Source organism: Dryobates pubescens, chromosome Z (assembly GCF_014839835.1).
Source record: "Dryobates pubescens isolate bDryPub1 chromosome Z, bDryPub1.pri, whole genome shotgun sequence".
NCBI classification, from domain to species: Eukaryota; Metazoa; Chordata; class Aves; order Piciformes; family Picidae; genus Dryobates; species Dryobates pubescens.
Window position 1 is genome coordinate 77090015 of NC_071657.1, and position 13018 is coordinate 77103032.

General features: G+C 42.1%; 1 protein-coding gene across 1 annotated transcript in view; it reads right to left on the reverse strand.

The window, feature by feature from the left end:
* Window positions 1-13018, reverse strand: part of KIAA0825 (KIAA0825 ortholog) — a 347912-nt gene that overhangs the window by 251688 nt on the left and 83206 nt on the right. The window contains exon 5 of the mRNA XM_054177960.1: window positions 10956-11126. Coding sequence (XP_054033935.1) covers window positions 10956-11126 — 171 coding nt within the window. The remainder of the gene's footprint in view (window positions 1-10955; window positions 11127-13018) is intronic.

The window sequence follows — 13018 nt, forward strand, 5'->3', positions numbered from 1 at the left end:
AGACCTCTAAGATCATCCAGTCCAACCATCAACCCACACCCACTAAGCCACGTCACCAGGTGCCATGGCCATACCTTTCTGGAACACCTCCAGGGATGGTGTCTCCACCACCTCTCTGGGCAACCTGTTCCAACATCACTTATGATTAAGTTTCCTCCAGTTTTCCATAAAAATTAATTCATAATTAAGAAAACCCAAACACCTAACTAACTGGGTATGTTTCCTCCTTTCTGCTCTGCGCTTTCTACCTCAGATTTGCCTTGTTCTTCCTTGTAATTAGCTTTTTCTTTTATAGGTACAACACCTGATTCAAACTACAAGCACCTCTGAGTGTCTTTCCCTGCTCATGGCAGAGGGGGTTGGAACTGAGTGATCTTTGAGGTCCCCTCCAACACAAACCATTCTATGACTCTATCCATTCACATTCTCTCATTGCCACTACTTTGATCAGCTATTTATACCATTTTAAAATCAAGCCTTTAAAGAAAATCTTTAACATTTAACCTAAAATCCTGTTGTATTTATGGAATTTCTGCCTTGCCTGCAGAGAACTCACAGCTGAAATAAAGAGGTATCTAGGTGATGGTAGATTTCACAGAATCACAGACAGATTCAGATTGGACCCTTTGGATCACCAAGTCCAACCATTGACCCTACTCTACAAGGTTCACCCTTAAACCATAGCCCCAAGCACCACATCCAAACCATCTTGAAATGCATCCAGGGTTGGGGACTTCACCACCTCCACAGGCAGCACATTCCAATGCCTGACCACTCTTGCTGGGAAAAAACGTTTCCTAATGTCCAGTCTAAACCTCCCCAGTCATAGCTTGAGGCCATTCCCTCTTGTTCTATCACTAATTACCTGTGGGAAGAGACCAGCACCAGCCTCCCTACAAAGTCCTTTCAGGCTGTTGTAGAGAGCAATGAGGTCTGCCCTCAGCCTCCTCTTTTCTAAACTAACCATCCCCAGCTCCTCCAGCCATTCTTCATAAGATTTATTCTCCAGGCCCTTCACCAGCTTCATTGATTTGTTTCCACAATCAGAAGCAAAGAGCCAAATGATGCTTCCAACAGAACCACTCATTTTAAAGGTTTCTTCACTTCTAATTTAAAAGATTTTACTAGATTTCCCACCTCTGTTTCTAATAACTAGCATGGGCACTCCTGACTATATTCATCTGTCTGTGTGCATGCAGGCTCACACAAACACAAAACCTTTTCTGGCCTTCCCAATGATGCCCCAAGGTCAGGTTTCCTCTTCACTTTTACTCTAAAAGAGTAAAAGTTTTTTGTTAATTTCCCTTGGCTTCCCAGTTATTTTGCTTTTCCTCAATTTCCTTTACATAAAGTTGTTCTTAATCTTCTCCAATGTAACCTCCAGATAGAGAGGACTCCCTTCATGCTTTTCATGCACACAAGTCACAGCCCTCCCAAAGCCCCTGCACTTCAGATGCCACCACAACCTTCCTCCAAAACACTGCCTCCAAGGAGACATGTAACAAATTACCCTGTTCCCATCCTGCTACTTCTTCACTTGTCTACTCTCTTGTCCTAATCAGCAAACTCCTCTGGGAAATAAAAGTACAGCTGTGTTTATGAGACTGGTACAGCTTCTGTAGTGAAGCTCAGTTTGCTATTACAGAGAGAAAGTCAGGCAAGAGGATGCAGGAAGCCTCCCTCCCTAGACAGCCATGGCCATCTTCACAAACTGACTCCTCTCTGCTCCCAAATTCCAAACCTCAAACTCTGTTGGCATAGGTACACAGAAACATGCCCACAGCTGCTTAAAGGAGAGAAAGAGCAGAAAGAATCTCAGAATCCCAGGAGGGGAGGGTTGGACAAGACCTCTGGAGATAACCCAGTCCAGCCCCACTGCTAAGGCAGGGGCACCCACAGCAGCTTGCCCAGGATCACAATGGTCTGGGAGAGTTGGAGTCTCTCCAGAGAAGGAGACTCCACAACTTCTCTGGGCAGCCTGCTCCAGGCCTCCAGCACCCTCACACCGAACAAGTTTCTCCTCCTGTTCAGATGGAACCTCCTGGGTTCCATTTTGTACCCACTGGCCCTTGTTCTCTCACTGGGAATCAGTGACAAGTCCAGTCAGTCTCTTGCCAGAATCACAGAATGCCAGGTTGGAGGGGACCCCAAGGATCACCTGGTCCAACTTTTCTAGGTGATAGTATAGTTTAAACAAGATAGCCCAGAATCCTGTCAAGCTGAGTCTTAAAGGTGTCCAGTACAGGGGAATCCACTGCCTTCCTTGGGATAGAATTCCAATGTCTGACTGTTCTCATGGTGAAAAACTTTCTTCTGAAGTCCAGTCAGAACCTTCCCAGCTTGTTATCCATCAAGTTCCCCAGGTCCCTCTCCATAGGGCTGCTCTCCACTCACGTGGATCTCAGTCTGAGCTGCACTCCTGGGTTATGTATTTCCAGGTGCAATACCCTGTATTTGTCCCTGTTGAACTTCATAAGGTTCTTTCTAGCTTACTCATTTCAGCTTGTCCAGGTCTTCCTGGAAGGTGTCTCTCCCTTCTGGAGGTTCAACATCCCTACTCATTTTGGTGTCATCTCCAAACTTCATCAGGGTGCTCTTGATCCCAACATCCAGATCACTTCTGGAGATATTAAACAACATTGGGTTCAATATTGATCCCTGGGAGACCACACTTGTGACTGGCTGCCAGCCTGAGAAAGAACTATTTACTATCACTCTCTGAGTATGGCCTGATATTGCCCTTTAAGTATCTCTATATTTACATATTTATATATTTTAACTGGCTATTGCCCACTGCCCTTTATCTCTTGCTGAGTATTGATCAGATCCCCTCTCAGGCTGGAGGCTGCTCTTCTCCAGGCTCAACAGCCCCAGGGCTCTCAACCTTTCCGCCTCATGGAGATGCTCTATTGAACTCTCTGTAGTAGTTCCCTGTCCCTCTTGAACTGAGGAGCCTAGGACTGGACACAATACCCCAGATGTGTCCTCACTAGGGCAGAGGAGAGATGGAGGAGTGCTGGCCAGTGCACCTCAGGAGACCGTTGGCCTTCTTGGATACAAGAGCACACTGCTGGCTCATGGCAAGTGTCATGCAGGAAGACGAGGGCTGAAGGAAAACTTCTCAGTTTATCATACTTGTTCCCTTCCCAGAGGATATTCTTCATCATTCTTGATGATAAGGCAAGGTTGAATCAATCACAAATCCTTGCTAGATTCTTCTTGACACTTATGTTCTACAAACTCAACAATCTTCTCATACTTATACATCATAGAATCAAAGTCTTCAAATAAAATCAAAACTCTTCAGTCAACTTTCTTTACATGTATTAAGATTTGTCTGGGATCATTGTCCTTAAAAAGGACAATAAATTTGGGGGTTTTTTTTGTCTGTGTCCTCTTCCATCTTCAATGTATTTAATTCTTTCTCCAGCTCAGTGTTTTTTGGATTTTGTAGTGATGACAATGAGACTTCTTGATTGTTAATGTAATTGTTTTTCTTCCTTGTAAGTTCTATTATTTCTTCTTCATAGCATTTAGGGGTCATAAGAACAGTTATTGTGGCATCCCCTTGTGTGCAGTATAGAACAGCAAATCACCAGGGAAACCTTTTGTAGGACAAGATCTGGATAGGCTGAGAGCTGTGTGAGGCAAACCTCATCAAGTTCAATGAGGACAAATGCAGGGTCCTGCTGGAAAGCAGCTCCATGGAGAAAGACCTTGAAGTCCTGGTGGACTGCAGGTTCTCCATGGGACAGCAATGTGCCCTTGTGGCCAAGAGAGCCAATGGGATCCTGGGATGCTGCAGAAAAATGTGGTCAGCAAGGCTAGGGAGGTTCTTCTCCCCCTCTGCCCTGCCCTGGTGAGTCCACACCTAGAATACTGTGTACAGTTTTGGGCTTCCCAATTCAAGAGAGACAGAGACCTGCTGGAAAGAGTCCAAGGGAGAGCCATGAGGATGACTAGGGGACCTGAGCATATGATCAATGTCTATCAATATCTGAGAGGTGGGTGTCAAGCTCTTTTCAGTGGTATGCAGTAGTAAAACAAGGAACAATGGATACAGACTTGAACATAGAAAATTTCACTTCAACATGAGGAGAAACTTCTTTACTGTGAGGGTGACAGAGCCCTGCAGCAGGCTGCCCAGGGGGTTGTGAAGTTTCCTTCTCTGGAGACTTTCCAAACCCACTGGATGCATTCCTGTGTGGACTGCCCTGGGTGATCCTGCTTTGGCAAGTGGGTTGGATTCAGTGATCTCTGGAGGTCCCTCTCAACCTCTACCATTCTGTGATTCTGTGACAGCTCACTAACTGTGGATGGGTAGCAGCACCATCCACATTTACTAGGTGGATTCAGGCAGAACTTTTTTTAAACTCTGCTGGAAAGAATACATCCTGCAGAAATGGGAGATACCACTCCCTTCCAAATATAAATAAGCAGAAGAAACAAAATATTTGACTAGCTGTAGGTTAAATAAAATTCCCGCTTATTGTCCTCAATAATGGACTGTTCAGTTGTTGTATCATGCTGAGCAAACTAGTAACACCCATACAGGAAATGTGCATCTGAAATCAAAGTCCCTGCTAGTGTAAATTTCATCTGCTCTCTGGGTCGATCTGCTGAAGCTATGTGTTCTTTAAAGAAGCCACTTGAACATCTTGCTTCAAGACCAAAGCAAAAATCACACCTTTCTTGATCCTTTCTTGAACTTCAAAGCTTAAGAAGATGCACCTCATAAATTTGATTCCACACTCCTCCTATTACACTTTCCAGAAATGGCTATAGAGTAAAGGATTTCTTCTTATGCTATGAAGGAAAGACCTCTGCAAATCTTCCCAGTCCCCTGAGGCAAAGCTTGGAAACCTAAGGGCTTGACAACTTTTCCCACAGTGTTTTCAAAGCACTCCATTGGATGAAGCTTTTCTTGGTACTCATTATCTGATCTGTCCAAAGTTCACCTTTCTCACTGGAATGGAAAAGGAAAAAAAAAGAAAAGAAAAGGTGAGAGACAGATGAAAGTACGTTAGATGTTTTTGATTTTTTTTAAAGGTCTCAACAAGAGCCTTCTGAAAAGCCAGAGGGGAGAGGAATCTACCTTAAAGATGGGGAGAGAACACAATTTGGCAGGATTCTAAACCAAAATCTCCTGTTTAACCCTTGACTGTAGCTGAGTGTTCCAGATTTCCTTCAGAGAGAACAACCCCTGTGACGCTGCATGTACTAGGGTGTGTCAGAACACCTCAGGGTTTTCAACTGAAGGTAAATCTAGAAGTAGACTGTCCCCTCACAGCAGGCAAGACAAGATACCTGCAGAAGAAAGCGTTAAATGCCCAGTCTAGAAAAAACAGAAGGTGGAACAAAGTGAAGTCAGGCAACACTGAGAACACTAGAAAAACATAGATCTCTTTCCTCAGAAAGGTAGAGCAGAAGACTTCTCCAGATGCCACCCTGAAGGTCAAGGACGGAACAAAACCACATCATTACTGATTTTCTCCAAGAACTTCTCATGATTTGACTTAGAAAACTCAAACACTCCACTGGGAGCAGACAGAATGTGTACTTACACTGCTTTATATTTCATTGTGCTTAGGTAAGGGAAATTTGCCATGTAGATACTGCTCATGGAGGAATGCATGCAAAGCTAGGTCTGGTAAAGGAGAGTCAGGAAATAAAATCAGGAAGAACTTGGATGGAGAGGAGTGAAAAGAAGTTAAGAGTGGAAATGCAATCCACAAAATTTTTTCCCAACCTGTGCTAAATAATTTGGGGAAATGAGGACTCTGAATGTATTCCAGAAGATGCCAGATACAGAACTCTCCAGCTGAACTCAGAGAACTATCTGTATCACCTAAAAAACCTCTCTACATCCATCTCCCTACAGAGTTCACTCTGGTTCACTGCTTCCTTTGGTGCTATTGTCTGCCATGGGGTTACCATCAGAGAACACTGGTAGGCAGTACTTCCCTCTAACATCTATTTTCAACCGCCTAAATTGGTCTTCATAGGATTCCATTGTGCACACTGCAAAGAAACTTGTCTTGTTGCCAGCTAGAACTGTGAACTACATGTCTTTCTTTTCTTCACTGTTCTTTTTTTGGTTCACAAGCAACCTCCTACCAAAAGCAGAATCCGCAGAAGAGACTACATCCAAGCGATAATGCAATGAAAAAGTATGAAGAGAAGCCCAGGTGGCCACCTTGCAAATTTCCAATGTGGAAGCCTTCGACCTCTCCGCCCAAGAAGCAGCTATAGTCCTAGTGTAATGAGCTTTACAAACCCTGGGAGCCTCTTTACCCTTAACTACATACGCCTCCCTAATACAATCCCTTAACCATCTAGCTAAGGAACTCTTAGAAGCCATTTGACCCCTCTTAAGACCCCCTAAGAGTACAAACAATCTGTCAGAAGATATGAAATCTTTGATTCTTCTGTGATAAACCCTAAGTGTTCTTCTTACATCCAATTTATGCAGCCATTGCTCTTTGTCATTGCTGGGTTTAGGGGGAAAGAAAAAGAAAATATGAGGGCCAAGAAACCGTCTGGTTTAGATAAAACTCAGATGCCATCTTTGGGACCAGGGGGAAAAAAAGACATTTAAAAGAGGAACCATCCAAAGAACTACTTTGTTTCTGATGGAACTTTACACGTGTTCTATATATCAAGACTGAAGTACCATGGGATATGCTGAACAAAAATCAACTAAAACTGCCATGTTAAGCACATAAACCCAACGAAAAAAAAACCCCAAACCCATCATTTTTGTCGCATCTCTGCATGAGCTGTGGAGATAAAAAGGCTCCCGTGAATACTAAAAGCAACCAAAGAGAAAAGGAAGCAAGCACGAGGTTCCAATCTATCTGATGCCTAGGGAAACTTCAGCTCACTTGGATATTAGCCTACCTTTTAGGAAGTGGCCAGCTTCCCCTAATTTACCACCAGAACTACTTGCAGAGGACTGATACTTCAGGTAGGTCTACAGAGACTGCAGGGTAGTTCTGGAGGCACCCAACCCAGCTTTAAACCAGTGAGAGGAGTAAGGGTAACTGCCAAGCAACAGCAGCAGGCAGCTCAACCTGGGCCAATCTGCTCTGCTTCTTGGGCTGGTTCTGCAGCCCTGTGCTGTGCCCTACCCCTACTACTGGTGCTTGACTTAATTTAAAGCTGCTCTGGGCAGGTTCTGCTAAGTGAAACCAGATTTCTGGTAAGAAGGCTTCTAAGTAAGTACAGAAGACGGACATTTATATTTTCTAGTCACAGATTATAAATGTGTTCTGAGGAAAATAAAGCAAGGAAATCTTATCAATCCTCCTGATCAAACTCTGTCTTCATCACTGGAAAAAAAAAAAAAAAAGTAAGACTATCAGCCCAATATAGGACATTAGCAGAGAAAATCTTAAATCCCTTTTGGTTCTTAACAGAACCTGGAACTACTGGGAACATATCTCTCATTCTCCCACATCAAATCATCTTTCATCTCTTCACTGCAACTGAGATTTCTGACAATACAAAGTTAAAATAAAACCAATGAAGCCTTCTCCTACACAGACTTTTAATTTGTATTTCTCTAGCCACGTTATCCCTTCGTATTTTATCCAGAAACTGATATAACAGAGCAAAGTTTTGTCAATAAAAACACCTGAGGAGAAGAGCAACACTCAAAACAAAGGTATGGCCAGTGACTAATATTGCCTGCAAGAGGTTTTCTTTCACCTGTGTTTTTAGGGTCAAAGTAATTTTATGTTTTCTTTAGAATGGGCCTCCTAACCTGTCTCCTACAACAAGCTTGAGGATGGCAGATTTAGACTGGATGGTCTCAGAGGTCCCTTCCAGCCTGGGTGACTCTGTGATTAGGAAGAAATTCTTGACAGAGAGGGTGGGGACACATGGGAACAGTTTGCCCAGGGAGGTTGTGGATGCCGCTGACCTGGAGGTGTTCAGGGCCAGGTTGGATGAAGCCTTGAGCAACCTGGGCTGGTGGGAGGTGTCCCTGCCTATGGCAGTGGGTTGGAACTGGATGATTTGCAAGGTCCCTTCCAATCCAAACCATTCCATGATTTTATGAAGCAAGACCATAACTTCTCTTCACCTTTTTAAGAATTGACTTGCTCTAGATGAGATCACTCTAAAAGAAGATTCCTTAAAGAAGAAGGAGAAGGCTTCACACACTTTCGAGGAACAGTTCTGAATGTAATTAAGCTTGGAGAAATGCCTGCAGGATGAAGTCCTAAGCACATCTTCTGAGAAGTAAAATATTCCTTGTTAACAGTGAAATGACTACAGTCTCTGAATTACTGGAAATCAGAAGCTTTAGATTGCAGTTACTTAAATATGTTTAATGGTAATTTCCCATTCCAGAGTTGTTTTGTTTTGTTCTACATTTCATCACAGGATACACAAATAAAAAGAACACTTAACCCTCACTGAATGTATATTCTTGTCCTCCATGTTACCCCTATGAGAAGACTCCTCTAACATCTCTTTGTAGGATCAAGGCCACAGTTCTATACAGAGAGTGATTGCCCATTGGAATGGGCTGCCCGGGGAGGTGGTGGAATCACCATCATTGGAGGTGTTCAGGAGGAGACTTGATGGGGTGCTTGGTGCCATGGGTTAGTTGATTAGGTGGATTGGATTGGTTGATGGGTTGGATGCGATGATCTTGAAGGTCTCTTCCAACCTGATCTATTCTATTCTATTCTATTCTATTCTATTCTATTCTATTCTATTCTATTCTATTCTATTCTATTCTATTCTATTCTATTCTAAAAGGTAAAACATAATGTATAATATCTAAACATATCTTGAGAGTTAGTAAAACTGAGAGGTTAAAGAAGGCAGAAATTCACTGAAATCAAGAGTGAAAATGGAACTTGAGTGCAAATTTTATCTGAGCTTTGATGCAGATTGTATTCTGTATTCCTTTCAGTGTCAGTATTTTAGATCAGGATCCATCAACAAACTCTGAACACCTTTTTAAGCCTTTTTTCTTTTTTTTTTTTTTATATTTTTTTATCAATTTAGTATTCTGAGACCACACTCCCCAAACAACTTTCTTCTCAGCATGCAGCTTTGACTGCAGCGATATCCAATATGTGACTCCACCTATCCTCTCTCCCTGAGCAGCCTGGCCTCATTTCTGGTCTGATCCTTTCTTGCAGTATAATCTAAGCTCTTGAAACCACTTGCTCTCTGGTGACCTGGAGTCTCTCTACTGGCAGAAGTAGCAGAGCAGAAGAACGTTTATGAGCACACTGTGACCTGGAAGGTGTCATTCACCTGAATTCTCAGGATTTCAGGTTCTCCTCACCTGACATCATTGCAAGAAGATGAATAACAGAGTGAGCTTGTGTGGTAGTTTTAGGCTGTACCTTTAAAAAAATTCCACAGCTCTTGAACAGAGAGTAGCAGAATGTAAATAAATCATTATTGGGTGTAAAAAGGAAAATAATACGTTCTAAACAATCCATTGGACAAATAACAAACATAAGATAGTGATGAAAAAAATCTCTCCCTCTTTTCACTTCTTCAGCTCTGGCTGATGCTTCTCCTGGCTTTACCAACCCTGACTACCTTGCTTTTGTAGTGACTGGTGTTAACAACTTCTCTGCTCTTTCTCTGGTCCTTTTGTGTCGAAAAGGGTAAGGAGGTGGATAGGGAGGAAGAACCTATTAGCAGCTCCCCTGGTCTTTAACCAAGGAGGGTTCTTGTGCTGTTTATTAATTGTAAATACCTGTAAATATTTGTAAATACTGTATATTTTACACACATTCATTACATTGCATTGTAGATTGTAGTTTTGCCTGTAAACACAGCTTCATTTGCTTCCAACTGGGATGATCTAGCAAATTGAATATTGAGGGGAATTTTCAACCCACCACAGCTTGGAATCTAAAGCAAATGCAAACCCAAGGCTTGAGTGTGAAGTATTTTTCCTTCTAATGCAGAGCCTCCTCCAATAAAATACCCTCTGAAGCCAGTGGGATAAGCATGGTAACAAACATAGTCCCTATTAGTAGGTGCTTGTGAGAACTAAAAAAAAAAGGGGGGGAAAAAAAGGCAGCTCAGCTCCAGGAAAAGCTCAGCACCATAGGACCCAAAAAAAGGACCGAGAAAGAACAGGAGCATTTTTGAGAACTTCTGGACATAGGAACTGCCAGGACAGAGCAATGAACCTAAAGTGCCCTAAGATTGTATTCTGGTACTTTTGTATTTTAAAGAAAAACACCTGGATGTTTTTTACAAAATCTGCTGGTTTTCTTGCATCTCTTCTATGCAAAACTGAAGATCAAACCCCACGCCATGCCTCATGATAATGGTTGTAAAATATGATCAAGGTATCATTTGGAAATTGTTCATGCTATTTCCGTCTTTTGTAACTACTTACAGGTTCTAAAAGAAATTTTTTGGGTAATAGGTTGGACTTGATGATCTTGAAGGTCTTTTCCAACCGGGTTGATTCTGCGATTCTACTTCAACTATATGTTAAAGCAGGGCTCTACAGTACAACATTTAGTTGCATTAAGATCAGTCAAACTGATACTCAAGTCAGTGTGTTTCTGTCTCGAAAAAGTCAGCTCTCAAGAAGAAGATCAGAAAGGGTCACAATTTCAAGGAACTCAGACTCCATGTGTTGTTCTTTCCTATCTGAAATGCAAGATTTTATAGACTAATCAATAAGAGATATTTAGTTACAGTTAGTGACTTAATATCTTAAGATAATAATACTAATATCTACCGATAGCTCTTCACCACACTTACGCATCAGTAACTACTATACACCACAACTTTACACACAACTATCTGTTCTTTTCCAGGGCTCATTGTACTCAAATGTAAGTCTTTCATCATCAAAAGGATTCTCAATGGATTTATCAAATAGGATGCCATGAACTAGGTAAGTAATGTTGAAAATCATGTAAAAGTAGAATCAGTAAATAAGGAAAAGCATTAATTACCTTGAACATTCTTATTCCTCTCTGTAAAGGAAGGCACCAGCAGAATTTCTGCAGAGAGCTCTTCAATTTTTTCTTCCATCAGTAAAAAGAGTTTGATGAGTTGAGAAAGACATTTGAGTTGATACAAGGTTAGGCAGAAGTTTCTTCCTTTCCTGGGGTATTCTTGGGAGGCTGTTCAAGTAAAATCATAAAATACTTTTTACCACAGCTTAAAAATGGACAATGTAAAAAGTATAATGTATGAAGTAATTTCTTTATTGTCATAGCATAATGTATTTTTTTTCACTATAAGATACTGTTACATTAGTTCTTGCTATGTCTTTGGCATTTCTCAACTACCTTCGTCATCATTGTCATGAACATCATCATCATAGAATGGCTCAGGTTGGAAGGGACCTCAGAGATCATCTCCTCCAACCTCCCCACCATGCCCAGGGACACCTTTCAACTATACGCAGCTGCTCAAGGCCTCATCCAACCTGGCATTCAACACCTCAAGGGAGAAGGCATCCATGACCTTCCTGGGCAGCCTATTCCAGAGTCTCACCAGCCTCATACTGAAGATCTTCTTCACCTCCAGTCTAACCCTGCTTTCCCTCAGCTTCAAACCATTCCCCCTTGTCCTGTCTCTAGACGCCCTGGGAAGTTACAACTGAACTCCAGGTTTTGTCATTCATTAAGTAGGATTTTTTTTTTCCCCCCAGCAACACATCTACTCAGAAACCTTCTCACCTGTTTTTAACAGGAAAAACAACCAACTAAACAACAACAGAAACCCAAACCCAAACCCACCATTGTGTTGCAAAAACTGATTGAACAAAAGGCAAAAGGAAAAGAAAAAAAAAACCCCACGTCACTGCTGTATTTTAATGGTTTGGGACATCACATCACTACACTGTCACTCTGCAAGTCACCTTGTCTGTTTAACAATCTGCTAGCACAATACAGCTGATGAATGTGACATCTGAGTGAAAAGAAGCATCAATCTAACGCTCCACAACTTTAAACATGTGGGGTTTGAAAACAAGCGAGGCTGTCAGGGAACAAATATCAGCAAGTACTATACCCTATAAGCATTCGGTATTTGAAATAAGGAGCTGAAGGTTTTATTTTGAAAGGTTAACAACACTTGTAATCATAACATATAATCATGTCACATCAACCAGGGAACTCTGATTTGAGCACAGGCAGAGTATAGAAGACTGCGAGCTGCTTCCAACCAGGTATTACCAAACCACAGGGTTTTAGGTGTGTTTTAGTTTGGTAACTTCTTGTGGTGGGTTGAAATTTCCACTCCCACAACTTAACTTTGCCAGCCCAGCCCAGATGGAAACAAATGAAAGCTGTATTTACAGGCAAAACTACAATCTACAACGGAATGCAATGAATATGTACAAAATATACAGGATTTACAGTATCTACAGATTTTTACAATTAACAAGCTGCACAGGAACCCCCTGGTCAAAGACCAGGGGAAGCTACCAGCTTCTCCTTCCCTGCCTCCCTCTGACCCACTCGTACAAAAGGGAGAAGAGGTAGAAGCAAAGAAGTTAATACCAAAACAATGCAGCTAAGGACAAGCAGAAGCAAGTTAGGACCTCTCCAGAGCCAAGAAACAAGAACCAGAACAAGGGGACACAGTCTCAAGCTGCACCAGGGGAGGTTTAGACTCAAGGTGAGGAGAAAGTTCTTCACCGAGCGAGTCGTTCGTCATTGGAATGTGCTGCCCAGGGAGGTGGTGGAGTCACCGTCCCTGGAGGTGTTCAAGAGGAGATTGGATGTGGCACTTGGTGCCATGGTCTAGTCATGAGGTCTGTGGAGACAGGTTGGACTCGATGATCCTCAAGGTCTCTTCCAACCTTGGTGATACTGTGATATTGTGATATTGTGATACTGTGAAGAGACAAATTATTTTGGGAAGAAGACCTTAGGGTAGATATCTCTCCAACAGGATTGTTTAGAATTATCTTTGTTTTCCTTTTTACACCCAGTAGTGATTGATTTACATTTTACTACTTCTCTGTTCAAGATCTGTGAAAAATGTTAAAGGTATAGCCTAAAAC